The 27,417-nt window shown below is 42.0% G+C and overlaps 1 protein-coding gene across 1 annotated transcript in view; it reads left to right on the top strand.

Annotated features, from left to right (window-relative positions):
• The window catches only part of IMPG2 (interphotoreceptor matrix proteoglycan 2), a 53,391-nt gene that overhangs the window by 10,059 nt on the left and 15,915 nt on the right, over window positions 1-27,417 (top strand). The window contains exons 3-11 of the mRNA XM_068417472.1: window positions 156-322; window positions 11,119-11,150; window positions 11,249-11,272; window positions 15,812-15,858; window positions 16,326-16,417; window positions 20,212-20,373; window positions 23,651-23,709; window positions 25,116-25,133; window positions 27,170-27,414. Of these exons, the coding sequence (XP_068273573.1) occupies window positions 156-322; window positions 11,119-11,150; window positions 11,249-11,272; window positions 15,812-15,858; window positions 16,326-16,417; window positions 20,212-20,373; window positions 23,651-23,709; window positions 25,116-25,133; window positions 27,170-27,414 (846 nt within the window). The remainder of the gene's footprint in view (window positions 1-155; window positions 323-11,118; window positions 11,151-11,248; window positions 11,273-15,811; window positions 15,859-16,325; window positions 16,418-20,211; window positions 20,374-23,650; window positions 23,710-25,115; window positions 25,134-27,169; window positions 27,415-27,417) is intronic.

The following is a 27,417-nucleotide window of genomic DNA, read 5'->3' as shown; positions in this document are numbered from 1 at the left end:
CAGTGCCTTACACAGTCCCATGTAGATATATAGTCACTGTATTCTATATGTTAATGTACTGAAAAGCATAAAACATTTGGACAATACTATTCTGGCCACCCATGCCACAGAAGCACTCCTGTTGTACTAACACCAGACCTTTCTTGTGCCTTCAGTGTGTCAGGAAACAGTGTGGGAAGCCTTCAAGACATTCTGGGATAGACTGCCAGAGCGTGAAGAGTATCACACCTGGATGAGCCTGTGTGAGGAAGGAACGATGAGTATCTTTGAAATGGGCACGAACTTCAGTCAGTCTGAGGAGCACCGGAGTCTGATTGTGAAGGTGGGTGCAGCATCTGGTTGGTGTTTTCTCCTAAGCAAGAGCATAAAGTCCCACTGCATCGTGCAGCTTGGCATATGGCAGGCGGTAACATGTGGAGCACTTAAAATGGACAGGCATGAGTACCCCAGCTCTTGCATCTGTAGTTCTGAGATCAGTTCCAAAACCAAAGTTGTAGCTGATTTGATGGAGGAAAAAGCAATGATGATGAAGAGAATGTTGTCTTCAGTAGGTATGCTCCTGACGAGTAGATGGTGTCTAGACCCCTTGTCTGAAAAGGCAGCATGACCTGAGGCAGGCAGTGGTGCATTGCCCTCCGTGGCGTGCAGCAGCCTTCCTGCTCTGAACTGCATGTGGAGATGCCTTCAGCTCAAATGGCACTTTGAAGCAGGACGTTCTGAGCTGTATTTCTGATTCTTCCAAGATGTAAGGCAAAATTTGCAGAGGTTAAAATCACAGTACGAGTGTAAAACAATTTAATAAAAAAATGATGAAAATTGTGGTATATTCCCTGCTATTTCAGTTGAAGCAAGCTTATTTTAGCTTAAAGCAAATAAAAGGAGCATTAAGCTAAACTAAAGAAGCCTACCTCAAATGAAATATGAAGATGTCTTTTTAGAAGTGTTTGTCCTTAGTAAAAAATAAAGTGCTTAACTTTGTACGCATCTAAGATACAGCAGATATCTTAATTTCTCTGGATAAAAGGCTGTCTTAAAATGTATGGTGGTTTGTGGATCTTCTTTAAGATTACAATGTCTTGTGGTTTTGCAAGCTAATGGATGAGTAGTTTTATGAAACTTATAAGTCTTAAATGTATGATCCCATAGAATCAGTAATACTCTGCTACTATGGATGTGCTGACATTTTTCCCTTTTGCTTTTTTTATGGACCCCTGTGCTAGGAATGTGCACTAGGGAATGTGAGTGTGAAAACTGTTGTGGATAATGGAGAGAGGTTTTTTTCCGAGCACGCGTGTTAGTGTTCACAGGTAGATGGTAGCCAAAGTTTGCTTCTCTGATGTCTGATGGTACTGCTGTCCTTTAAGGGCTTTGCAAAAAGATAGAGACAGATAAAATTCACGTGAACTTTTTATGTGCACAGTGAATGTATCACTGCTTTATGTAAGGTTTTGGTAGTGGAACGATCTATAGTGGGAGCTTATTAAGAGAAATCAGGATGATTCTTGGAAGCAGGATGATGCATCTTGAATCCTGTGTCCAGTTCTGGGCCCCGCACTTCAAGAAAGATGTTGAGGTGTTAGAGCGAGTCCAGAGGAGGGTGACCAAGCTGGTGAAGGGTCTGGAGGGTCTGACCTACGAGGAACGGCTGAGGGAGCTGGGGGTGTTTAGCCTGGAGAAGAGGAGGCTCAGAGGTGACCTTAGTGCAGTCTACAACTACCTGAAGGGAGGTTGTAGTGAAGTGGGAGTCGGCCTCTTCTCCCAGGCAACTAGCGATAGAACAAGACGACACAGCCTCAAGCTTCGCCAGGGAAGGTTCAGGTTGGACATTAGGAAGAATTTCTTTTCAGAAAGGGTCATTAGACACTGGAAGGGGCTGCCCAGGGAGGTGGTGAAGTCACCATCTCTGGAGGTGTTTAAGAAAAGACTGGACATGGCACTTAGTGCCCTGGTCTAGTTGACAGGGTGGTGTCAGGGCAACGGTTGGACTTGATGATCCCAGAGGTCTCTTCCAACCTGGTTGATTCTGTGATTCTGTGATCTAACATCCCACTGCTGCTTCACCTTTTTGGGTACGGCCCTTCAGCATTACAGTGGCGTCAGATAAAGTGCTCTGCGTTTGATGATTTGTTCAGATGGTTCATGTGTAATTTAGGTTTCCTTTTTACTGTAGATGGATATATTCCGTTCAACATTGCAATGTTCTGGAAAAGGACTGTTCGTCCTTCTATTTGCTTTCAGCACAGTTGGTAAAAGGTGTGATGGTTGTTGGGCTGATGTGATGGGACACTAGCCTGTGTTAAGGGGGATTGAATGCTGTCACCACTGTGTTTCACACAGAATGTCACAAATCTATCAGGTAACTTGTTTTGAAGTAAAAGCCTGAACTCAATTTAAATTTGAACCAAAGAGTGAAGGTGAGAGCACTCTATCCCATCCTCGATCAACCATCTTCAAAAGGTCTGTTGGTATGTTTTTGAATACATGGGTCAGCAGCGTGGCTTTGCAAACTCTAGTACTCACTCACTCTTTCTCATAGGTACTCACGCACAAAATGCTTGTCAGGGTGTGAAACCTCTGTAAAGCAGCTCTGAGAACATCCAATGGTTATGACTCTGCTTTTAAGAATGTCCTTCCTCCTGCTAGTTGCTTGTTCCAGTCTAATGTGGCGGTAAGAGCTGGGGCTTAGCTCAGCCTGGGGAACCAAGCACACTTTCCAAAGCACTGTGTCCTACCCTCTTGTTCCTTCCACTTTCACCAGCTAAGTTGACCAAGTTGCATGGCTAAGCCTTCCCTTACTTGTGGAAATTTTTTTCTCTCATTACAGCATGTTCATTCTAGAGTGTCTTTCTGTGTTACTTTTTGGTAGATGGCAACATGAAATTCAATTTTTAGAAGTGCTGCATGCCATGAATTTGTCATCTCTCTCTTAAACGGAGTTCAGCATGTCTGAAAATTAGGCAAAATAAATCTGTGGGGTTTGCTCTCCATAAACAATAATTCAGCAAAATGATTGCTTTCATCCTATTTTTGTTGTAGTGTGGAGTTTCTGTTTTGAGCAGGGTAATTCAATGACACTTTATTAGCCTTCCTTCCTGATTTTATTTCTTACCCTTTCCTCTAATCCATGGTAATCACTGTCACACACCTACAGATGTTGCAATGTCTGCTCCAGCATGGGTTAGTTCATGTAAAGAAAAACTCTATTTCTCTTGCTTTCGACACACTTTCTTACTAGATACCAGCTGGAGCTTGGACCAGCTCATACTTTTTCCTTCAGGAAAAATGTTGTTCAATCTCTAATAGTCTGTCAAAAAGACCTGACTAATGTGGTGTGATAACAAAGAATGTTTATCAATATGGTGATAGGCACTTTATATATATGAATATAAATATATATATATATAAAAAATTCCATACCTGGAATTTGCTCTTTCGCCATCAGATGGCTTCTACTGTACAGTAACAGATTCTTAAAGCAAATCACCTGCCAGATATTCAGATTTATGCCAACTGTAAAAAATTATTTTAAATATCCTTTTCCCCCATATTCTTTCATTCTACTTTCTGTGTGATCATGTTAAATGAAAGTACTTTCCATAGGATGAATACTAGGCTAATGAATTTCTTTGGATATTAAGTAGATTTACAAAGTGTGGGATTATATTATCCCTCTCTCTCTTTTCAAATCTTGGCAGAAACAGAAAAGGAGAAGGTAATTCTAATCCAAAGGGAAGTTTTGCTTGCAGTATATTTCTTCGTATAAACCTTCCTTCATATGAATTAACTCCACTTGTAGCGGATAAATTAACTTCCGTACTGTGTAGCTGTATTTCTGGCGGAGTATAACTCTGGATTGTATAGAACGTTCTCATTCACCCCGTTCACGCGGTCGTTCTACACTATCGATTTCCCAGGAGCCTTGTACTTCATGCTATGAGATTGAAGCACTGCTGCCAGACCAGTACAGTCTGCTGTTCATAGGAGCATTTACAGCTGGCGTATGATATTATTTGTGCACATTTTTTGACTTTATGTATTACTGAAATAATGCAACACTTCTGGAGTAGCTGGTTGACCTGTTTTGACACCTGCTTTCCTGCTTTTTTGGTCCTGTAGAGAAGACTTTTTTTATCCTTCTGTGTGTTCTGAGGACTCTTCAAGGAGGGTTTTTTTAGCTACACAAAAAAATACTCCCCTGCATATTTCTTTCTACATTTTTTCTTTAATTCTGTGCAGCTTGTCATATGTGATGAAACCAGAGGTTTGAATTTTCATACGCAGCCTACTGTTACAGAATCACAGAATCAACCAGGTTGGAAGAGACCTCTGGGATCATCGAGTCCAACCGCTGCCCTGACACCACCCTGTCAACTAGACCATGGCACTAAGTGCCATGTCCAGTCTTTTCTTAAACACATCCAGAGATGGTGACTCCACCACCTCCCTGGGCAGCCCATTCCAATGTCTAATGACCCTTGCTGAGAAGAAATGCTTCCTAATGTCCAACCTGAACCTCCCCTGGCGAAGCTTGAGGCTGTGTCCTCTTGTCCTATCACTAGTTGCCCGGGAGAAGAGGCCGACTCCCACTTCACTACAACCTCCCTTCAGGTAGTTGTAGACTGCACTAAGGTCACCTCTGAGCCTCCTCTTCTCCAGGCTAAACACCCCCAGCTCCCTCAGCCGTTCCTCATAGGTCAGACCCTCCAGACCCTTCACCAGCTTGGTCGCCCTCCTCTGGACTCGCTCCAACACCTCAACATTACAGTAAATAAGATTAAAGGAGAGTCAGTTGACAGTGCTTCCCTTGTTTCTTCTTTTAACTGCTGGGACCTGCTCACCAGGCATGCACTCAGGAGGGAGTTTAGGGGTGTGGTGAGCTTCCAAGCTAGATTACCGGTACCCTGCCCTCACATCCAAGATGTTCAGCAAAGCAATACAAACTTCTGCTTCCCCTGTGATGTGTTAGGGCTGAGTAAAGTTGCAGAGGAAAAAACTTGCTTTTTTCTTTTCTATTTGTAATATTTCTAGACAATGGACTTATTGCAGATTGAGAACCAAATACTGTAACAGTCAAAATAACTTTTTTTGTAGACTGGCTGTCTACCATATCTCCTTAGCATGCTGAGGGATCTCTTAAGGTTCCTGTCCAGTTTTTGGAGTGTCATACAACTTCCATAGCGGCATCTGCTGGTGACAGTGATTAGGGAGAAGAAATCAAGCTAGGTGGACTAAAGCCTCAATTCATGTGACAGGTTTTCTTCCTTTTCTTTTTCATTTTTATATCCTTTTAGTTTCACCAAAACAAAGCTCTACTGCTGTTTCAGCCAGGATGCACCTCAGAAAGTTGTACCACACCAATCAGATGCTTTTACAAAGTTTGTTTGTTGAAGAGATGTGGAAGGGTCAGAAAATTGGTGGCTTTGCGGTCCCTAAACAGAATTTTGCACACCTTGAGGCTCACCAATCTGTAGCATATACAGGGCAATTAATATAAGAGGTTGCAAGCAACATTTTGTACAAATTGCATCAGAAGATGCTGCACTGAGTGTTTAAGTGTGAAAGAACAAAGTTAAAAGAACTGAAGGTCTGAAAAATGCGGAGTGGTAGTAGGAGCAAAGATATGTTCAAGAGGTTTAAAAAAGAAGATGGAAAGTCAAGCACATTCTTATATAGATTGTGGTTCTTAAAATAAAAATTAAAAAAAACCCCAAACAAACAAAAAATCACTATGTGCAGAATACACTGTAAACACTCAGCTTCTGGTGAAAGATGCTGGTGAGTACCTTTTAGTTTATAGCTACCTTCCAAATACATTTCTTACATTTTTACGGAGCCTCAGGTGATTTCACATCGACTAGTATGTATGCTCATATAACAAGAAACAATGTCAGGTCTTGTTATGGATATAATCCATAAATGTACTGTGATTAGAAGAGGAGGAAAAAATATACACTTCCTTCCTAGGGAATAAAAAAAATCTTTACTAAATCATGTTTATAAATTTTTTTTACTTTCCATTTTATTATTATCCTGACATCATAACCCACACGGATGTGTCTATCAAACAGAAATATTTTATTCAGCAAAAGAAGTAGGTAGACTGCTGTGTGCATAGACCCGGAGGAAAAAAAGAAGTGGCAAGATGTAGAATATATCCCATATTGATGTGTAGCTGCCAAGTTCCTGCTGGCACGTGAGGATCTCCGAACTCCATGATTCCCCAGCCTTTGGCCGTTTGTTATTTGTGGCAGTCCTGGAATCCTTGTTTCTGAAAAAAAGACTCAAGCAGACAGGGGACATGTAGATAACAGTGAAGAGGTAACCTCCTGCTGGAGCAAGAGACACAAGTCAGGGCCACGCCTGCTGCTTAACCCTGGTTTCTGTCTGCATAGAGCTTCTTCCCATGCGGTGACGAAGCACAGCTCGGCGGTACCTGCCACCACAAACAGCTGCAGGATCTAGTCTGTATGAATTATTAGTACGGTGGATATTTTGAAATACGTCTGATGATATTCCTTGATGGGTGGAGAGGACCTAAAATACTGATGGTCATGCTTATCTGTTTAACTGCTACACATACAGTTAATACAGACCTTATTGCAGTCTACAACTACCTGAAGGGAGGTTGTAGCACAGTGGGAGTCGGCCTCTTCTCCCGGGCAACTAGCGATAGGACAAGAGGACACAGCCTCAAGCTTCGCCAGGGGAGGTTCAGGTTGGACATTAGGAACAATCCTCCTCTTCTCCAGGCTAAACAACCCCAGCTCCCTCAGCCGTTCCTCGCAGGTCAGACCCTCCAGACCCTTCACCAGCTTGGTCGCCCTCCTCTGCACTTGCTCTGGATTCCCCCCAGTGCTTTGGCCTTGCCTCCGTGAGACTGTGGTTCTGCTACACACCGTGGTGGGGAATCAGGACAGGCAAAGAGAATCATTTCTTGGTATGACTTTCCTGTTGGAAATGATGTGTACAGGTGAGTTAAATCAAACGTGCTTGCTACAGTCCTACACAGATGGGATTAAACTAATATGAGATTATTTAAGATCTCCTTGACATTTCCTCCACCTTTTTCTCCTGCCTGGAATTATCTCTGAGATCCTTTGCCTTCTCTGCAGTAACGATCGTCTCTTAGGATCAGACAAGAGTATCCTGTGTAATTGCTTTTCTGCAAGTTCACGAGTTGACAGAAGCGCATCCAGTCAGTACTGTATGTGATTTGTGGGATTGTGGTGCCCTGTATTTAATTCTATGGACTTTTATTAATTTGTGATAATTTTGCATTACATAAAACTAACTGGTCTGTTGAGAAAGGGAAGCACTAGTGCAACTGACACACCACTCAGCTCCCAGCTTTAGAATTGGTACAATGATGTTATGAAGGTCTCGCTTCAAGAGAACTAATTTTATACAAAGCATCCGTCAGAGGTACCTTCACTGAGTAAAAGCCGTCCCCTCGAGCTTTGCTGTGGCTGCTGCTATGTAAACTATTTATAGATCACTTCAGGTAAAGGGTAAAGATGTTAATTAATCCTTGCAGGTCCTTGTGTGGTAGGTACGTTTATAACTCCATCTTGTTAATGAAGGAACTGAGCCAGAGAGGTGAGGTGATTTGGCAAAGGCTGTTCTGTACTAAATGAGAAACCAAGCCAGTATTAGAATTCTAGAGCCCTTGGCTTCTAATTCGGGGGAAAAGATGCCTGTTTGCCGTGAAATTAAAATATGTCAGTGCTTGCCCCCACTCCAGACTGGAATGCAAGTTTAAGAGAGAGGAAGGCAATTGCACTACAAACTATAGCAGACCATGCCAGCTTAGCAATAGGGGGATGCTGCATTTTCACATCCTCAGTTGAAAAAAAAACCAACCATTTAACATAATAAAAAACAAGCCTTAAACTTCAGTCTGTAGGACTGATCCAAAATGTGTGAATCTGTTTTTCAGCCCTCTGTAAGAAACTGAAGACTGGGTATTGAGATCATACTTCCCTTTTGAATTTACTGTAAACCCTAAGATTTTACCTGTGACATAAAGCTGCAAGATTATAATAATCTCCGTGCAAGATTTGCATTGGCATAGGGGTTTTAATGGATGACTGATAATTCTTTTATCAACTCATTTGTAATTTACAGTTCATGGATTTTTTTATTGTTGTTTTTGCAATAGCTTCACAACATTGTATAGCAACCAAACGTAAGGGGGACAATCTTTACCATTATTTCTCAAAGCTACCATTGAATCCAGGGGGAGATTTTGTCTGAGAAAGAATTGTGAAAAGTCAGGTCATTTAAACAGTCATTTAAAGCATGTAATCCTGTAAAGTTATTTTATTTCACAACAGATGTGATTTGCAATGAAGAGAGAATATTCCATCCTGAACTAGGTGAATTTATTGCAGTCTACAACTACCTGAATGGAGGTTGGAGTGAAGTGGGAGTCGGCCTCTTCTCCCGGGCAACTAGCGATAGGACAAGAGGACACAGCCTCAAGCTTTGCCAGGGGAGGTTCAGGTTGGACATTAGGAAGAATTTCTTCTCAGAAAGGGTCATTAGCCATTGGAAGGGGCTGCCCAGGGAGGTGGTGGAGTCACCATCTCTGGAGGGGTTTAAGAAAAGCCTGGACATGGCACTTAGTGGCATGGTCTAGTTGCCATGGTGGTGTCAGGGCAACAGTTGGACTCGATGATCCCAGAGGTCTCTTCCAACCTGGTTGATTCTGTGATTCTGTGAATTAAGGAACAATCCAGCTGCGCCACGCAGAGGCTGTCATTCAAAGCCAACCACAATTAGGCTTTGCTAGTTTACTACAAAATTGGATGACAACTTAGTAATTTGATGCCTTTTTTTAAAACGTAGATATAGAGATTGCGGTCATTTTTGTTATTCTAGCCATTAAAATAATAATTTGGCATTTCATGTTTGGATCTTATAAATTCTTTTTACAGTTTTTTGAATTGTCTTGGAAATAACAAGGCATGTTGGTTAAGTCCTGGGACCCAGGGTCAGGAAAATGGGGTGCCACCAGCTCCTCAGGCTGTCCTGCAACAGAGCTTTGGACAAGGCACCCCTCACTGGGGCATCTCTGTTCCCTTGCTCTATGAAACGGTCAGGACTCTACTGACCTCTGCTGTCAATGGCCTTTGTGGACTACTGAGTAAAGCTGCTGGGTGCAGACTACCAGGTGGTATTAAAAATATGTGTGGGCCCCCTAATAACCAGGTTTGGTTTTAGTAGCACCTGCAAACTGCCTTGACTGACTGAATATGGAAGAAAGTATCTTTTTCTAATGAACAAACACCGTTTGCTAAAAGGGCTACTACTTACGTACAACTTTCCAAAAGCTTGTAGAGAAGGAATCAGTTTCTATATTCCTTGCAGATCCCAGCGCACTCAAGCTGAGTACAAGCACTGTATAGAGCAGCGTAATGACCCTTTAAAAAAAAATGCCCAAAGTCTAGTACAGTTTTATTGGCCCTGAGTTAGACTTTTCGCTGTTAGACTGCCTAGTCTTACTAGTTTCTTGGTTTGTCACTTAAAACTGGTCTAGCTGTGTCTTAATTTTTCAGAGGACACAGCCTCAAGCTCCACCAGGGGATGTTCAGGTTGGACATTAGGAAGCATTTCTTCTCAGAAAGGGTCATTAGATGTTGGAATGGGCTGCCCAGGGAGGTGGTGGAGTCACCATCTCTGGCTGTGTTTAAGAAAAGCCTGGACATGGCACTTAGTGCCATGGTCTAGTTGACAGGGTGGTGTCAGGGCAACGGTTGGACTCGATGATCCCAGAGGTCTCTTCCAACCTGATTGATTCTGTGATTCTAAAGTATCTCCAAATACTTCATTTAATGGACTTGTACAATAAAGGCTGGCCAAAGGACATGCTGATAAGCAAACTGACTGAGATGAGTGTTTTGGCACGCCCTCCTCAGGCTGCTATCCAGGCTGCCTGCCGTTCTAGCTGTGATCACACTTACTGTCCACAGATGTCCTGGAAAGAGAGAAAGGGAGTCATTGGGGTGGCTCCGAATCAATAAAAACCGAACTTCTAGACTTCCTTAGAAACACAGGTGAAGAGAATGAACAGACTAACCTGTTCAGAAAGTTTCTTTTGCCTTTTTACTCCTCCACAAAAAGAATCACCAGGATAGCTTAGTGTCAGTCCTTAGGTCACTCAATACATATGGGTGTTTTGCAGAGAAGTTTTCAAGGTGGAAGTATTACGTGTGAAGTTTATTGTAATTTAACTTCAAGTAAATATTTGAGTGATCCACTCTGGGTTGAGTTTTTCCTGAAAAACATACCCGCATTGATGATGTAAAGAAAGCCAGCCCAATAAACAAACTGCTCAACAATCCCTTTTCCCCAAAACCAGAGGGAAACAGAAATTTTGTGGCTGGGCAATAATCTTCTATAAGTATTTTATATTCTGTTCGCATTGGTACAGCAGCAGGATACAGCATTATTCCTCAAAAGCTACCACGCTGCAAACTGCTCAGGACCTCCTCCATTTCTTGTGGGGTTCCTCACAGAAGCTCCCATGACTCCTCCCTAGAACCAATGGCACTAAGACCACAAGAATTTTGATGAAAATTTGTGAACTGTGTAGCGCTGCCTTAGTCTTTATGCACCAATAAAGGAAAAAATGTCATCGCTGTCACATGTATAGCCATAAACAGAGTCATCAGACTAATCCTACTGTGTTATTTTAAGCTGTAATTGTCCTTTCAAAAAAATGGTTTTAAATCTATACACAAGTAGCAGAAGTCATGTTGTATTTCTTAAGACCACTTGCTTAAAAGGATCTTCTTGCTAACCTCCTCTAAGGTGAGAGAACATTGTCCCTGCAGAAGAATGCAGGAAAATGCAGAAATGCAGAGCATCTTCGGACAAACCTAGTGCTCCTTACAGCATCTGCTGTTGATCTTCAGTTGTATTTTGGAAATATAGGACACATTTTCTTTTCAGCAGGGATTTCTTAATAAATTTTGAACTTAAAAAATGAACATAGAATAAAGAAAAGAGAAATATTTTGGCACAGGGGAAGAAAGAAAGTGATACAAACTGCATTTCAGTTCCTTTCACCTTATGATACTCAAATATACTTAGGGTGGTTGTTTGTTTGTTTTGCAGAAGCTGTCCTATACAAAGGAAGCGATGAGCAAGTGAGTACCTGCGTTTGCCTTGCATTTTATTCTGCCTGGAGAGAAGGGCAGGGCTGAGTTGTGACATTTTGTAACCCTTCCTCTCTTTCTCTTGTCAGCTCCTGCACTGATTGGTCATGTGGGTAAGTCATTTTCTCTTTTTAAAGCCTTGTGAAAGATCGTTTCTCCAGTTCTTGCTGCTGCTGGAGTTGATTTGTGCACTGAAGATGAACAAAATTCACCTTTGTGCAAAAGGGTATAGAGAAAAGCGTGGGGGAGAAACCCTGTGGGTCTTGCACGTGAACCTCTGTCCTGGCACACTTGGCGTGCTCACAACATCTCGGCCAATCTGGGGCTTGTTGCTTAAGTATGTCATCCCCTTGTTGGCCTTCAGGTACAGATGCAGGCTATTTAGCTGAAGAGGTTTAGTGGGGGAAAAATCTCTTTTGGAAAAGAGACGTGTCCGTAGTTACTTGTGTTAGTGTTCCTGTTATCCTGTGAACCTTTCCCAAAGGTTTTAAGGTAGTCCAGGTCATCATTACAAAAAGCAAAAAAGTGGAATGTTTTTGAAATGCTTTTTAAAAAAACTTTTGAGATGTGTGCTCTAAAAACAGTTCCAAGGGAAGGAGCTGCTCGGGCTCCTCACACTTTTAACAAGGCAATAAAAATGATAACGAGTCTGAATTGTGGCTTCTTTTTACCAAAGCAAACCTGAACTTGACCTGTTATTTTCATGTCTTTTTTTTGAGCTGAAAGGAAAACAAGTTCAAATTATTATTACTCCATTCCTACTCAGAACTTAATCTAAGCTGTTATTTTTAGAGCAATTCAAACCCAAATAACCTGGTGCTGAACTCATCTGAAAAACTGGCAGGTTCAATTCCCTGCTTTACAGACCACATAAAGCTATGATAAATAAGAGTAATTAATTTACTGGGAAGAGTAATCACTTAACAGACTTTAAAAAATCCCCACCTGCCCAAATTAGGTATCCTCATAATGATTTCATAACTACAACATTATATGTTAAAAGGAAAAACATGAGATTATAGGGCAAAAGTGCTTCCTAAGAGACTGGTTTCTCTCTGTCCCGTTGAGCTGAACACTCCTCTGACATGAGCACTCCCCAAAGCCTCCAGGTCAACTGGGTAGTGTACATCTTCTCTGAACTTTCTCTGTTGAGAATACAACATTGACCAAATGTTTATATGTTTTTCTTTTCAAAGAGAAAAATAGTAATAATAAAAAAATCTTATCCTTGTAAACTTTGTGGGTCCAATTCTTTCTCATTAGCAACAGTCATTCTCTAGACTGGCTCTTTACATGAATGGAACCACATCTTATTTATCAGAAAATGTAAATTCAGAGATACAGTTATCTCGGTTTGAATGTTGAGGACTCTGAAAAAAGTCATCTTTCTGAAGAAGTTTGAGTTTGAAAACCTACTGTATCCCTCTGTGTGATGATTCAGGAAATCTATTAAATGTGGAGTTAGATGTGAGGAATTAGTCAACGCTAATTAATCTAGAGTGCCTGTAGGCATTGGGCTAAGCAACCTAACAATGCAAAAAGCCCAACATTTGATTGAAAGGTGGATCAGAGTGATTAACGTTGTACTTGTACCAAAGCCATCTTATCAAGTGCTTTGTGACAGGCATTAAAGGGGCCTCAGCAGACAAGTGGCAAGCTTTACCCAGCTCAATTGACTGTGAGGCTTTATTGCCTCTCTCTCAAAAACACACTGTTTTTATTCCAGTATATATTACTTCAGATTGTTCATAGCTTTAGGATGGGATGTGTTTAAGACACTCTGGATGTGTTTTAAACACTCTGGATGTGTTTAAGAAAAGCCTGGACATGGCACTTAGTGCCATGGTCTAGTTGACAGGGTGGTGTCAGGGCAACGGTTGGACTCGATGATCCCAGAGGTCTCTTCCAACCTGGTTGATTCTGTGGATCTTTGTTATCACCATCAGTTTAAACTTTGGGTTTACTTTATCTTTTCCTCTAGAAGTAGTTGTTTGTCGTGTGCTTGGATATGGTAGTGTTTTATTGCATAAAGAGAGTGATACAAGACTGAAGCAGTGAGATAGAAACAGGTAGATTTGCTCTGGATAATGGAGCATCAGGAAGAAATTAATATAATTTATTTTGGCAAAATTAAAAAAACCCACAACCCTTATTCTAAGAGCATTCTGGGCATCTCTGCACCACAAGGTTTAAATAGGCCAGGGTCATATAAAAACATTGGCTGTCATGGGCAGAAGTAGTCTTATCTAACTTCAGACATCCTCCATCAAGAGGAGTGAGCGAGCCATCTCAGTATTGCCAACAGCCAACATTATTATTTCCTGAAAAAATAAGTGTAAGACCCGGCACTTGTTCTTGTTGAACCTCATGCCGTTGGTCTCAGCCCATCTATCCAACCTGTCCAGATCCCTCTGTAGGGCCTTCCTACCCTCCAGCAGATCGACACTCCCACCCAGCTTGGTGTCATCTGCAAATTTGCTGAGGGTGCACTCAATCCTGACATCTAGATCATCTATAAAGATATTGAACAGCACCGGCGCCAGCACTGAGCCCTGGGGAACACCGCTAGTGACCGGCCGCCAGTTGGACTTTGCCCCATTCACCACCACTCTCTGGGCTCGGCCATCCAGCCAGTTTTTAACCCATTGAAGAGTCTACCCATCCAAGCCCCAGGCAGCCAGTTTGTCTAGCAGGATGCTGTGGGAGACAGTGTCGAATGCCTTACTGAAGTCTAGATAGATACATCCACAGCCCTGCCCTCATCTACTAAGCGGGTCACTTGGTCATAGAAGGAGACCAGGTTGGTCGAGCAGGACCTGCCTTTCATGAATCCATGTTGGCTGGCCCCGATGCCCCGATTGTCCTGCATGTGCCGTGTAATGGCACTCAGGATGATCTGTTCCATCACCTTGCCTGGCACCGAGGTCAGGCTGACAGGCCTATAGTTCCCTGGATCATCCTTCCGGCCCTTCTTGTAGATGGGCGTTACATTTGCTAATTTCCAGTCAGCTGGAACTTCTCCAGTTAGCCAGGACTGCTGGTAGATAATCGAGAGTGGTCTGGCAAGTTCATTTGCCAGTTCCTTCATTACTCTGGGGTGAATCCCATCCGGGCCCATAGCCTTGTGGGTGTCCAACTGGCACAGCAGGTCACTAACCGTCTCCTCCTGGATTACGGGAGGTTCACACAGCCCCCCGTCCCTAACTTCAGGCTCTGGGGGCCGAGTCTCCTGAGGACAACTGGTCTTGACATTAAAGACCGAGGCAAAGAAGGCATTGAGCACCTCTGCCTTTTCCTCATCCCCTGACACTACACTACCCTCCTCATTGTCATGTGAGTTTTGAGTGGCTTCCTTAGAGATACCTAGTACTATTGGTGCTTTTTTAGTAGATTGATAAAGCAGGCATTTGAAAAACTAAAACATTAAGGGGAAGTAGAAGACAAAACGAAATGGATGCAAAAAGAAAGCAAACCTCACCATTCCAGTAAAGCAACGAACAATTTACTAAGGTTGTCAATTTACTAAGGAGAGTTACCTTGCACTGTGCTGGCTGCAAACAGGTACCAGTGTCCACGAGATGGAAGCAGACACAAATAACTGTGCATTTCAAAGCTTGCATAGAGCTCATCGGCTTTAGAAGTTCAAGAAAATACATGAAGGTTCTGTTTAAACTCTTGAATAAGTATTTTATGCTTTGGTCATCTAGAGATTATTTTATTTTTCATTAATGTTTTGTAATTGTTATGTAGATCTCACCCTGTCAGTTTAACATTCTCTGAACTTACTATATTTTGGTATAGTTAGTCATTATGTGCAGGACTAGCCTGTGCCTCCAGGGAAAGGATGGGTGAGAAGATTCTTGACTTACTTAAATAGAGAATTAATTAGATTTGTCTTCAGGTCTGTTTATTGGCAAGTGTTATGTGTTATGTGTCTGAGACGGGGAGAAACTCTTAATAACTTGACAGTTGCCCACGGCTTACAGAATTGACCCCAAGGAGCTTGGTTTTACTGTAAGAGCCATCTCAAAGCTGTTCGTTTTTCTTCAGGCTGACAGTCTTCATCTGATTTTTATCTATCTGAAATGTTTTTCTTTTTTACATTTGGCCTAGAGTTGTTTTGTGAGTGTGTGAATGCAGTAATTGGATTTGGAAACTGGTGCTTTTTGCAGATTTCCAAATAAGCAGGGTAAAAGTCGTGATGAAAAGAACCCATTTTCTTGCAGTGATTTCAGTATAGTTATGACATTTCTAAAACTGAGTATTTTGTAGAATATTACAGGTTATCTTGGTGTTTTATCTCTGGTCTTCACATTTGCTTCCTTACGAAACAGCTAGAAGGCAAAATATAGTTTTGGAGGGGACTCCAAGTCAGTTGGAATATAAGGAGGTTGGCAGCCTGGAGAGGCACGTGATGTGTTGCGTGATGCCAGTCACCCAATATCTAAGTTGAAAGGATAACTGAAATATTGCAAAGCTTAATTTTTATGAAGTTATCAGCAAAGTAGTACCATGACAAATTTCTTCTGCAAACATGCTTTTTTGTGTGGCAGCAGAATGACAGATAAATCAAAAGTTAAAATATACTAAAATACTAAATCTCTCTCACCATGTCCAACTTCAATTTCTGATTTATTTTTATTTGGCCGTAGTGGGACTCCAACTCCAGCTTCGGATGCCGATGTTACCACATTGAGAGGTCAGTTTTCATCTAACTTCTGTCAAGGCTGATTCTGAATGACTAGAAAAATGAGAAATTCGATGGTGTTTGGATTTGAGAAAGAGCTGTGAATTTTTGCATCTCAAATAATGCTGTTTGTGATCTGGAAATTGTGTTATACGCTGATATTATTTGGTTTTTGTATGAATCATGAAAATCCTACTTGAGAAATCAGTTCTGTGCGCTTTTTACTGCACTTAACTTCATGTTCCCCAAAATCCATCTGCTTAGCCAGAATATTAGCATTTTATTCTGATTAGTCTATTTGATACTTTTCCTACGGCTCTTCAGGTGTTTCCTGTGTTGTTTCTGTCATGGTGATGGAAATAGGAATCAAATTTTACTGTTGGTTTATGCTTGCTGAACAGCTTCTGTGTTGTATCTACATGTACATGGGTATAAAAAAAATACCCAAAGAAAATAATACTGCCCTCTTTCAAACTCAGATGCAGCTGCCAATGTTCCTCCCCCTCATGAGATCTCTGTTGAGAGACCTGCAGGTGGTACCATCCATGAGATTGAAGATGCAGACACTACTGTGAGTGGGTTTTTTTTTCATTTGTTTCAGCATTCTGTTGCCTTTCCTAAATAATACTGTTTGTGGCCATTTGCATTTCCTAGTACTTAGAGGTGGTGTTAGCACAGTGTGTTAACACAAATTAAAGTTTCATAAAAATGGCATGAACTTTAAAAAGTTTTCAGATAATTTCCTGGGTAGGTATTTTTTCCTTTGCAGAGGTTTTGCAATGCTGCTTCCCCCACAGTGGGAGAGAACAGATCGGTTGAGCTGTCAGGTGAGGATTTTGCTAGTGACATAGGACTGGACAGGGAATGCCTAGGGCATTTGAAAGCTCCAAGAAGAATGTGGAGCATTATTATTCCTATGGAAACACAACACACCTTAAATTGCTGTAGTGGTGTTTCAAGGGTCCATGTGGTACAGTTGTGTAGGACAGCAGAATCGTGGCCTGGATAGCCTTGAAGATTCCTTCTGATTCTCTGCTTCTCCTCCACTGACACAGATGAACTTTTATTTATCATATTACAGTCAAGCTTATCTTGATATCGAAACAAAAATCCCACAGAATCACAGAATCAACCAGGTTGGAAGAGACCTCAGGGATCATCGAGTCCAGCCGTTGCCCTGACACCACCCTGTCAACTAGACCATGGCACTAAGTGCCATGTCCAGTCTTTTCTTAAACACCTCCAGAGATGGTGACTCCACCACCTCCCTGGGCAGCCCCTTCCAATGGCTAATGACCCTTGCTGAGACGAAATGCTTCCTAACGTCCAACCTGACCCTCCCCTGGCGAAGCTTGAGGCTGTGTCCTCTTGTCCTATCGCTAGTTGCCCGGGAGAAGAGGCCAACTCCCACTTCACTCCAACCTCCCTTCAGGTAGTTGTAGACTGCAATAAGGTCACCTCTGAGCCTCCTCTTCTCCAGGCTAAACAACCCCAGCTCCTTCAGCCGTTCCTCGTAGGTCAGACCCTCCAGACCCTTCACCAGCTTGGTCGCCCTCCTCTGGACTCACTCCAGCACCTCAACATCTTTCTTGAAGTGCAGGGCCCAGACCTGGACACAGGATTCAAGGTGTGGCCTCACCAGGCCTCCCAACACAGGGAAGCCTCCATCAAATACTTAAAAAGTCTCTGTAAAAGTGAGCTGGCTTTCAGAAGCGCTGACCACTACATAGGTCCCAGGGAAGTATTTGGTTCCAGGAAACATCTCCTCTGGATTAAAATTTAAGCCCAAACTCTAGATTCCAACTGCAGTATTCCTGGGCCTACAGGACGGAAGAAAATTTTGCAAACCAGTGGTATGAATTAGCTGGCTTCTGTTTTCTTATAAACATGAAACTCTCACTGGGTTCAGTGAGAAGCTTACAGGGTTGCACATGCCATGTATAAGTAGAAGCTGATTTACGGTACTGGGTTTAACTGTGCACTGTTCTGTAACCTGGTATGGCCATGAAACAAAGCTGGGCCAAACTGTACTTTCTTCTAGAGCTTTCAGGGCTGACTGTGGAGCTCTGATGTTGTGCTTCCAAGAATAAACACTGAACATGAAACAGGCAGATAGCTTCTGACTCAAGTCCAGGGTCTGACTTTATATTATGTACCAAAACCACTTGTGGTTTGGTCCCATGTACACCATTATTCTTTTCTGAAACAGAACTGCCTGAAGTATTTCTGCCCAAGCAGAGAATAGGAACACTCAGTAAATCAGAAAGAAAACCAGAATTAGATTGCTGCTGCTACAGTGTTTTCACTCTGTACAGTTACATCACACCTCATCATTGTTCTGTGCAGCCAAAATGCATTGCGAATTACAAGACCATGAGTGAGCAAAGCTCATCTTCTGCCTTCTTATGTTGGCTGTACTTCTGGTTTTGGGGGACTGACAAATGATTCAAACTACATGGAGTTGCAAACAGCCATGTAGTAGCAGCACATCTATGCCTGCTAAGTATGTATCTCTCAAATGCTAACTAGCTTTAAGTAGTGTACCAGTCATTCTGGTCCTTAACAAAGTTATCCACTCAAATAGGGATGGGGAGAGGCAGAGAATTTAACTAAAAATTTTTAGAGGATCCCTGAACAATGTATGAGGCGCTCGCTGGTGGCAGCTAAGCTTTCTGGAGAGAAGTTTTTCCATTTCCTGCACCATACATAACGCAGGCTCCTGTTTTGCTGAAAAGGTCTGTTTTGTTGGCTCTCTTTTTGCCTTTTTAACAGGGAAAAAACAACTGTGTGTAAATAGCCAAAGACAATTGTCTATTTGGCTAAAGTTACCTTAAGCCAGCCTTCCCTCCTCTCTCCCACAAATCCCAATTTTTTTAGAACAAAACCATGAAACAAGATCTGGTTTTTCTCATGTCTTTCAGTATACCACAAGGAATAGTATGCTGGTTGTAAAATACTGGAGAACTAAGCAGAAAGTGTTCTTCCTGTATTGCTCTAATTCAAATTAGATTAAAACTTGGACTTCACTGCTGCCCATGGCAGCCATGATAGCTACATGCTTCCCTGATGCGTTGCACAGTCCCTGCTGTGGGGCTCCTTGGGGAACTGCAGACTCCTACCAGTTGAAGCCCACCACTTTAGCTCAGCAGAGGTCACAGAGTCACAGAATCAACCAGGTTGGAAGAGACCTCTGGGATCATTGAGTCCAACCGTTGCCCTGACACCACCCTGTCAACTAGACTAAGTGCCATGTCCAGTCTTTTCTTAAAGACCTCCAGAGATGGTGACTCCACCACCTCCCTGGGCAACCCCTTCCAATGGCTAATGACCCTTTCTGAGAAGAAATACTTCCTAATGTCCAACCTAAACCTCCCCTGGCGAAGCTTGAGGCTGTGTCCTCTTGTCCTATCACTAGTTGCCCGGGAGAAGGGGCCAACTCCCACTCCACTACAACCTCCCTTCAGGTAGTTGTAGACTGCACTAAGGTCACCTCTGAGCCTCCTCTTCTCCAGGCTAAACAGCCCCAGCTCCCTCAGCCGTTCCTCGCAGATCTCCCAATGCCCATCATATATCTGGGAGGATCCTTCACTTACTGAGGGTGAACAACACGTGGTGTTGTTCTGAATGTAGAACTTGGCAAAGGTACAAAGGTAACTGGTCTTCCAGGTGGAATAGTAAGTAGGAGCCTTGTGATAGATGAGTGAATTTGGGGTAAGTCAGCCTATTGCTGACTGGGCTCAACTGGTATATCCACAGTTGCACTTCAGATTGCCTCACAAACATTCCACACAACTGGATTTCTGTTTGTGGCTGAGGTCAACTAGATGGCCTTGCACTAAAGATGTACAAATGGAAAACAGAATTATCTGCAATACAAGAATTCTCAAAAAATATTCTTGCTTAGTAGATTGCCTCAATAGTTGCCGCCTCTGTCCCTGAGGCTTCCTGTTCCAGTGAGCATGCTGTGCTTTGGACTGCAGTTTTCCCATGTCATCAAGTATATCCATGACCATCAGTGTGGCCCACCAGTAGTGCCCTGAGGTGTTCCTGTGGGAACATTCTGTGCCCCGTCATGAGCCAGAGAAAACTCCAGGTTTGCAGCAGCTGGAGAAGTTTCTGGCCCACATAAGAAAGATGTTTGGAGCCAAGCTTAGGAATGTAGTGTGCTGTTGACAAGATGGCAGACCATATGTCCATAGACATACCTAGAGATGCTTTTTACATGGAGTAAATCGAGGATAGGTAGGAATCTGGTATGTGCTGAGTAATGAGGATTTATTTATTGGGAAAAAAACAAAGGGCAAAGCAAAAGAAAAAAGGCATTAAATCACCTCTTGTTTTCCTCCCCTCTTCCTTCCCTTCCAGATCAATAATGAGATAAAGAAGCAGGATGAGAAGCTAGTGAGACCTGTAACGGAGCAGACGATTGAGTTCAGCATTTTGATTGTTGGTGAAGAGTACAGTGAGGAGCTGAGCGACCCAGCTGCTGTGAAGCGTCAGCTGCTCTCTGAACAATTCATCTCTCAGGTGTTTACCTTCCCTGACTTCCTTTTGCTTTTTGCTGGCTCTGCAAAGCAAGAGTAGCACACAGCACCTGTGGTAGGACTGCTTTTTTTTCATGGGCTCTGCAGAACCAGCTTAGGGCTTCTGTTGCCTGAGGCAGGATGGAAAATATGCACCCACTATGAGAATACTCTGTTTTGTCTGATGTGCTGCCCTTTGTGAAGTTCTGGAGTACCATACGTTGTGTGTAGATGCCAGTTGCCAAAGACCAATTACTCTAGTTTCCTTTTTGTGTTTCTCATGAAATAGCCTGCTATCAGTTTTGCAGGCAAAAGAGGTAGAAGTATGCTTTTGGGAGGATCAGAAAATTATGCTGAATCCCTGAATGGGGACATACTCTTTATGTGACCTTTCTGAGGGACTACTCTCTCCACCCCCCCCGCCCGGTTTCATTAATTTACTGTGCCTCATGTTAGCAAAAGAAATTAAGCCAGATGTTATTAATAAATGAAAAAACATTTCCACTTATTTTAGCCCTTGTAAGGACCTATTTCTACCCAAGCTAACTTTGGCCTTACCATCCTTTCAGAATTTTTCAATGCCTCTCCCTGTCAGTGTTACTGCAGAAGAGCTTTTAAACTCACAGAGAAGTGACAAGATTCTTGCTTGCCTCCTGGTGCAAATTCATTAGTTCTTAAAGTTTTAGGATTTGAAAATCTTAAACTTTAAAAATATATTTAACGTCTCTCTAGTGACCAGGTTGCCTAGAGTTTATTTCAGCGCTTTCTGATCCCGTTGTCCAGTTTGAATTCTTCCGTAATGTAGTTGGTTTGAAACTGGGGAGTGAAAAAGATAATTTCAGGGTCCTGGCAAACCAGCCTGCCTGCACTCTCAAATCAGCTGCAGTTCAGAGCCACCAGCCTGTGCTGAGGCAGTGCTGGAAGGCAGCTTGAGTAGTTCAGGTACAGCACAGCATTAATGGGGAGTGCAGGCAGAAGGCGTGCAAGTCCATCAGCATCTGCCTGTGTGGGCATGCTCTGGGTCCCCTACAGAAGCTGAGCACTGAAATGGGATTTAGGATATCTGAACAATTACACAGTGTCCCGATTTTGAACAGTAGAAGAAACTCTGGCATCAATCTAGAGGATCTGTCTGTACAGAGGAGGTGATAGGTGGGGAAATCAGAAGTTGCAAACAGCAGAACTCGTTCTGCACTGCAGTGACATACTCTCTGAAATCTAGGATACCAAGACAACTCTTGCTCCTCACTGATGCCCAGGATCAGCAGTGCCTGTGAGCACATTTTAAAACCCTCCAGCCTCAGAAGAGTTCTTAAACACATGCTCAAATCCCATTGGAGTCAGTGGGAATGAACCATGGTTTAGACTGCTAGCCACCTGCTTCAAAGAAAAAATAATTATGTGCATATACATATAAATATATACATATACACATATATGCATGATTTATTAAAACTTTATTTCAAGTTAATTTAATTTTAATTAAAATTCAATGTTTTAATTAGTATGCTAGAGTTACTGGCCCACCAATATACCAATGCATATTTAAAATATGGTCATACTTCTGTCTCCTAACTTTCCTCTCCCTATAGTTTCCATTATTTTTTTATTTTGCTTATAATGATGGTAATTTTATTACCATTGTTTTCTTGGGGCAGAGATTTTGTCTTTCCTTTCTTTTAGGAGAGGCATCTAGGGTGCCATACAGCAGCGCATCATGCGGCGTATCTTTTCTCTACCTTTGCTTCCTTCTTAGTCCCATTAGTTGGGGTTCTCTGCTGAATTCCTTTTGCTGGGGCTAACCCTGGGCCAGATCCTGGGCCAGATGGCAAAGAGATGTACTCTTCACTGCAGCCAAAAAGCATCACCACAACTGTCACAAGTTGCTAGCGTAGGCTAGACATCTTAATTTTCCTAGTTGTGTGGCCAAGTAGCAATGCCATAGTGTGTGTGTGTGTGTGTAAGAAATGTCAGATGGGACAGAGTCCACCTGGCACATGAATGTTCCACTCCTTTGATCCCTTGCCTGGTTTTCTCTGTGCTTGGATAAAGAAGCCCTTAAAAAAAAGAAAGCCAGCAGCACTGAGATTGTTGAAGTCTCACCAGAGACAGTTTAAAAATAGGGAGACTGGGGAGGGGAAGAAGAATTTGAGGAGTAAAAAATAATCCTCAACTGGCAAGGATCTTTTGGGAGGAAAAAATAAAACAAACTGGCCTGAACCTTCAATATTCTATTCCTTATTTTTGTCTCATGTAACACAGCTGACTATTGAATTAGGCCTGGATGTGCTGCCATTTTGCTGCCCCCAGTTGTCTTTTTTGAGTAGCACTGCCAATCACTCCTGAGCCCTTTGTATGTTTAAGGCAGAGGAGATGAGCCATGTTTCACAGAATCACAGAATCAACCAGGTTGGAAGAGACCTCTGGGATCATCGAGTCCAACCATTGCCCTGACACCACCATGTCAACTAGACCATGGCACTAAATGCCATGTCCAGTCTTTTCTTAAACACCTCCAGAGATGGTGACTCCACCACCTCCCTGGGCAGCCCCTTCCAATGGCTAATGACCCTTTCTGAGAAGAAATTCTTCCTAATGTCCAACGTGAACCTCCCCTGGCGAAGCTTGAGGCTGTGTCCTCTTGTCCTATCGCTAGTTGCCCAGGAGAAGAGGCCGACTCCCACTCCACTCCAACCTCCCTTCAGGTAGTTGTAGACTGCACTAAGGTCACCTCTGAGCCTCCTCTTCTCCAGTCTAAACAACCCCAGCTCCCTCAGCCGTTCCTCTATGTAATGCATTAGTGCCTCTTTGGAGTCTGAGGTCCCTGTTCCTACGGGGGCCACTGCTCCGCTCGTTTAAGTTGCTAAGGTCCAAAGCATTTTCTTGATTTTTTTTCTTTAATCCAGAGAGGTTTGCCAGGTGATGGCAACCTTTTGGGCAGAGAAGGATTTGTGCTGCATAAATAAGAGACAGAATGTAGTCTGCTGTGGGCAGTGCAGATCTCTGCAGAGTCTGTTTGAATTTACTCCCCCTTTGAATGTTTCTGTACAGTTCTTGGGGAATGCTGGATGTCGTTCTTCATACTTTTCCTTTTCTAATTGAAATAAAGTCACCAAAACTCTTCTTCCATAAAGAGATAGAATATTCAACTGTTTTTCTCCTATTAGATACAAGAGCTCAGATACATTTTTAGAAAATGTTGAAAATACTTCCCAATTTTTTACTAAATGAGTAGGATGGAAGAAATCTGTGTTAATTTATTGTTTTTCCCCTCAAAATAGATCAAAAGTGTATTTGAAGGACTGCCTGGATACAAAAACATCCATGTCTTGGATTACAGGTAAAAAGATACCGATGCATACGTGGTGATTGAAACTGGTCATGTATGATGGTGCGATGTGCTAGGACCACACCTGGAAGAATGTCGGGCATGTGCGTGGGAGTTCCTAGGATGTATTAACCAAAGCACAAGTGCTTTCATATTTGTTACTTCTATATACAGAGGTTGAAGTAGAAATACAGAACCATATGTAAATGTAATCATCTCTTTTGCTCCTGGCATCCACCAGAGAATCTCACATGATATGCTTGCCTTGATTTTAAGATAAGGCATTCTTATTCAAGATTCTACCCTAAAATTAAAAGAGATCTTTTCTAATTTAAAATTAGCATCTGATACTTCTTCAGTGCTGTTGACATGTCCTAGTATTAAACAAGGAAGAACACAGAAACTTTTTTGGAAAAATTTAGTGTATTTAAACTTTTTTTTTCAACTTCTTAATGTTAATTTGAGATGACGCTAAAGGTTGGTGTTTGAGATACGTAAAGGTCTTTCTCCCTTTGATCAAAGCAAAGGCGGGTGGATAGTTTGATAAATGATATGCAATGTTTTAACTCTCTTTATTCTTATAAATACTTTTTTTAAAGACCAGTTTCCTCAAATCAATTTGTGCTTTGGAATGATGTTTTAAGTTAATTTGGGGGAAAAGGGGATCCTGCGTATTATGCATCAAACATCTGATGTCTGAGTTTTGGGGTACACGGATCACAAATTGTGATTTTTTTTTTTTTTTTCTTGAACAGACTGTATATAACTTTCAGAATCTAACAAGGCTGTTCAAGTTAATCTAAATTGTGTTTTCTTTGAGACTTTGTAAGCTGTGTTTCTTAGAATTTATTGGCTGGAATATTCTAGCTAGAATACATGCAAGTAACAAAGCAGCTATAGCAAGAATGGTTTTATGGTTGGAACCCTAGGCTATGTTCAGTTTCCAGCCTGGAAGGCAGCAAAACCTTCCATTTTGGTATCTGCAGTCTAATACATTTGCAAGCTCTTCGTTCATTTGAGAAGACAAATAAAAGGCTGATATTTCTGGCAAAGTACCAGAGCTCTGTGCTCTGCTGCGCATGACAAAAAAAACACGTTTGTAAACTAAACCCTTAGGTAGAATCAGCAAGCCTTGAGTTTCTTGGTACTGACAGCAATTTAACTGCATTATTTGCAGTGAGTTGAGATGGCTCTGCTGATTCCTTGGGATCACCAGGAAATATCTCAGTTCAGTAAAAGCAGACCAGTTTGTTATGTAGCAGAATAACTATGCAACATGTAACTATTTCACTGTATGCTTTTTCAAATCTGTGTGCCCTGTAGAATACCAAAGAAAATTTGTTAAAGTTAGAAGACTTAAAGGAAATTATAACATTGATTTAACAGGTTTTGCTGTTGTGTTTTGTTTCTATATTCAGCTCTCCTGAGGAGGACAGGTAAAGACAACTTCTTTATAGATCTTGTCATATACAGATGGAAAAACATGTTTAGCTGGAGGACAGTGTTTTGGGGATTTGTAGTTTTGGCTCCAGAGTGAGATAGTTATCCAGGATAAATATTAGTGAGGGGGTTCTACCTGAAACTTCAAGTAACTGATCTGTTTTGATTACAGATAAACCTAATTTGCTTATTTAAGTCCTAATCATAAAAAACTGCATGGGGAAAATCTTCCTAAACACAAGTCAGCTACTGGGCTAACTTGTATGTAGGAGTCTCTTTTGTGAGGAAAACAAAATTGCTTAATCATGACTCAAGGTCTTTATACTTTGCAGCAGTCTTGAATTGATACAGGATGATTATTATTATAGAAATTAAAATAGGTAAGAAAACCATAGTGTTCCAGCAAAGGCAGTTGGCTTAGCTACTTCAAGGCTACTTCAAGGCCAGAGGTGCTGCACATCTTAGCAGTAGTTTTATAAACGTTCCTTAGCAGACAATGGGATCAGCCTGGAGTTGGTTTTCGTCAGACGTATGCAGGTTAAGCATCCAAAATTTTCCTCCTTTACTATTTTATGAATTTCACAAGACTGAAAATGAACTGCACCCTTTAACTTAGTAGATGTATTATTTTTTGTGCGTGTATTTGTCAGCAAAGGCGTAACCAGTTTTCACAAACAATTTTACAGAGAATGAGCATTCTAATTTTGGAGGAAAGGTTAGAAAACACAAATCTCTTCAGAAACAATAGTGACTTAAAAGCCATCCTCTACGACTCTGCACTTCTTCAGGCTAAGATGCATGCAGCTATTCACAAAGGCTGTGTTCCAAGCACCACATGTTCTAGCCCTTTCCAGACAGACGATGGTGTCGTGGTTATTAGTTAGGGATTATTAACTGCAACTGACAGCACAGTTGTATTAGATCTAAACGTTACTTTTGAGGAGCATGCTGTATTCCATCTTTGCTGTGCCTTTTCACCACTGCTATCCTTTTTTCTTCCCTCTGCTGACAGTCAGTGCCCATGATGAGCCTATGGTGGGCTCATTTCAACGATAGAGCCAGCAACAAAACTCCAGCAGGCTCCTGGTTTTAGTCAGTGTGTTTGCTGATTGTATCTCTGTTGTATCTGGTGCTGGGGCTTTGGAGACTTCTCTGAACAGTGCCATTACTTTAGCAATCTGGTCCAGCTCTGTGGAATGAGGAAAACCTGTCTTTGGAGCACATTTCCTAACACTTCATAGATTACTTCATTTTCTTGCTGTGCCCTGTGTACAGCCAAAATATGTTATATTTTCTAAAGCTCCCTTGTGCCTATGCTCAGTGTATGGTAAATCCGATTGCTGCCTACACTGCCATGTGGGAAAGGACATCCAGGCGTATTCAGGAAAAGAAAATTAAGAAAGTGGAGAAGAGTTAATATGAAAAAAGCTAAGCTGTACACAGATACAAAACTTAAAGAAAAAATGATCAAATGAGTCTAGAAAAATGTTCCCAACTATAAGCTGTGTTAAATACCATTTTGTTGCTATTAAAGACATTATTTCAAGCAGATTGGCACTGCACAGTGACAGTGATCAAGGCTCCCTCTTGCTGCTGTAGGTTGCTACTATATACAGCCTGTTTTTCCTGGCTGGTTTTGTACCTCAGAGCTGTTCCCATCGTTGGCGTGATCTTAAAATCATCACTCACACCACTGCATGCTGGTGGGCCCATTAATAATGCTGGCAGAAAGCCAATGCTTTGGTCTGCTTGTGGTCTATCTACCATTCACTAGTAGAAACACAAGGCTGGGACCAGACCAGGTGTCAGGTTCTGGCAGCCTTTTCCTTGAAAACTTCACAGTAGTGGAAAGCACAGGCAGGCAGACACAAGTGTGAAAAGAGTTGAATTGTTTTTATTTAGAATCCTTTAAAGCAATAGATTTTTGTATTAAGTAAGGGTATTGACACAGGTTCTTGGAAAAAAATAGTTTGCTATATGTTGGAAAACCTTGCATCTCATCTATGTTCTCTTTCTCTTTGTACAACTGAAGTGGGGTGGAAGTTCACTATGCTGTGACGTTTGATGGAAAAGCCCTCCGCAATGCCACCTGGGACCTGATTAACCTTCATTCCAACAAGGTGGAGGACAACTCCTTTATGGGCATAGAGGATAACCCAACAGTCGTGTACACCATCAGTGATTTCCGAGATTATATTGCTGAAATCCTCCAGAAAGATGCCTTGCTTGAAAACACTTCCTTGTCTTTAGACCCTGACTCTCTCCAGCTTACTAATGGTG

The sequence above is a fragment of the Nyctibius grandis genome, chromosome 23, assembly GCF_013368605.1.
Source record: "Nyctibius grandis isolate bNycGra1 chromosome 23, bNycGra1.pri, whole genome shotgun sequence".
NCBI classification, from domain to species: domain Eukaryota; kingdom Metazoa; phylum Chordata; class Aves; order Nyctibiiformes; family Nyctibiidae; genus Nyctibius; species Nyctibius grandis.
Note: the sequence above shows the minus strand (reverse complement) of the source record. Positions and strands in the feature narration are given on the sequence as shown.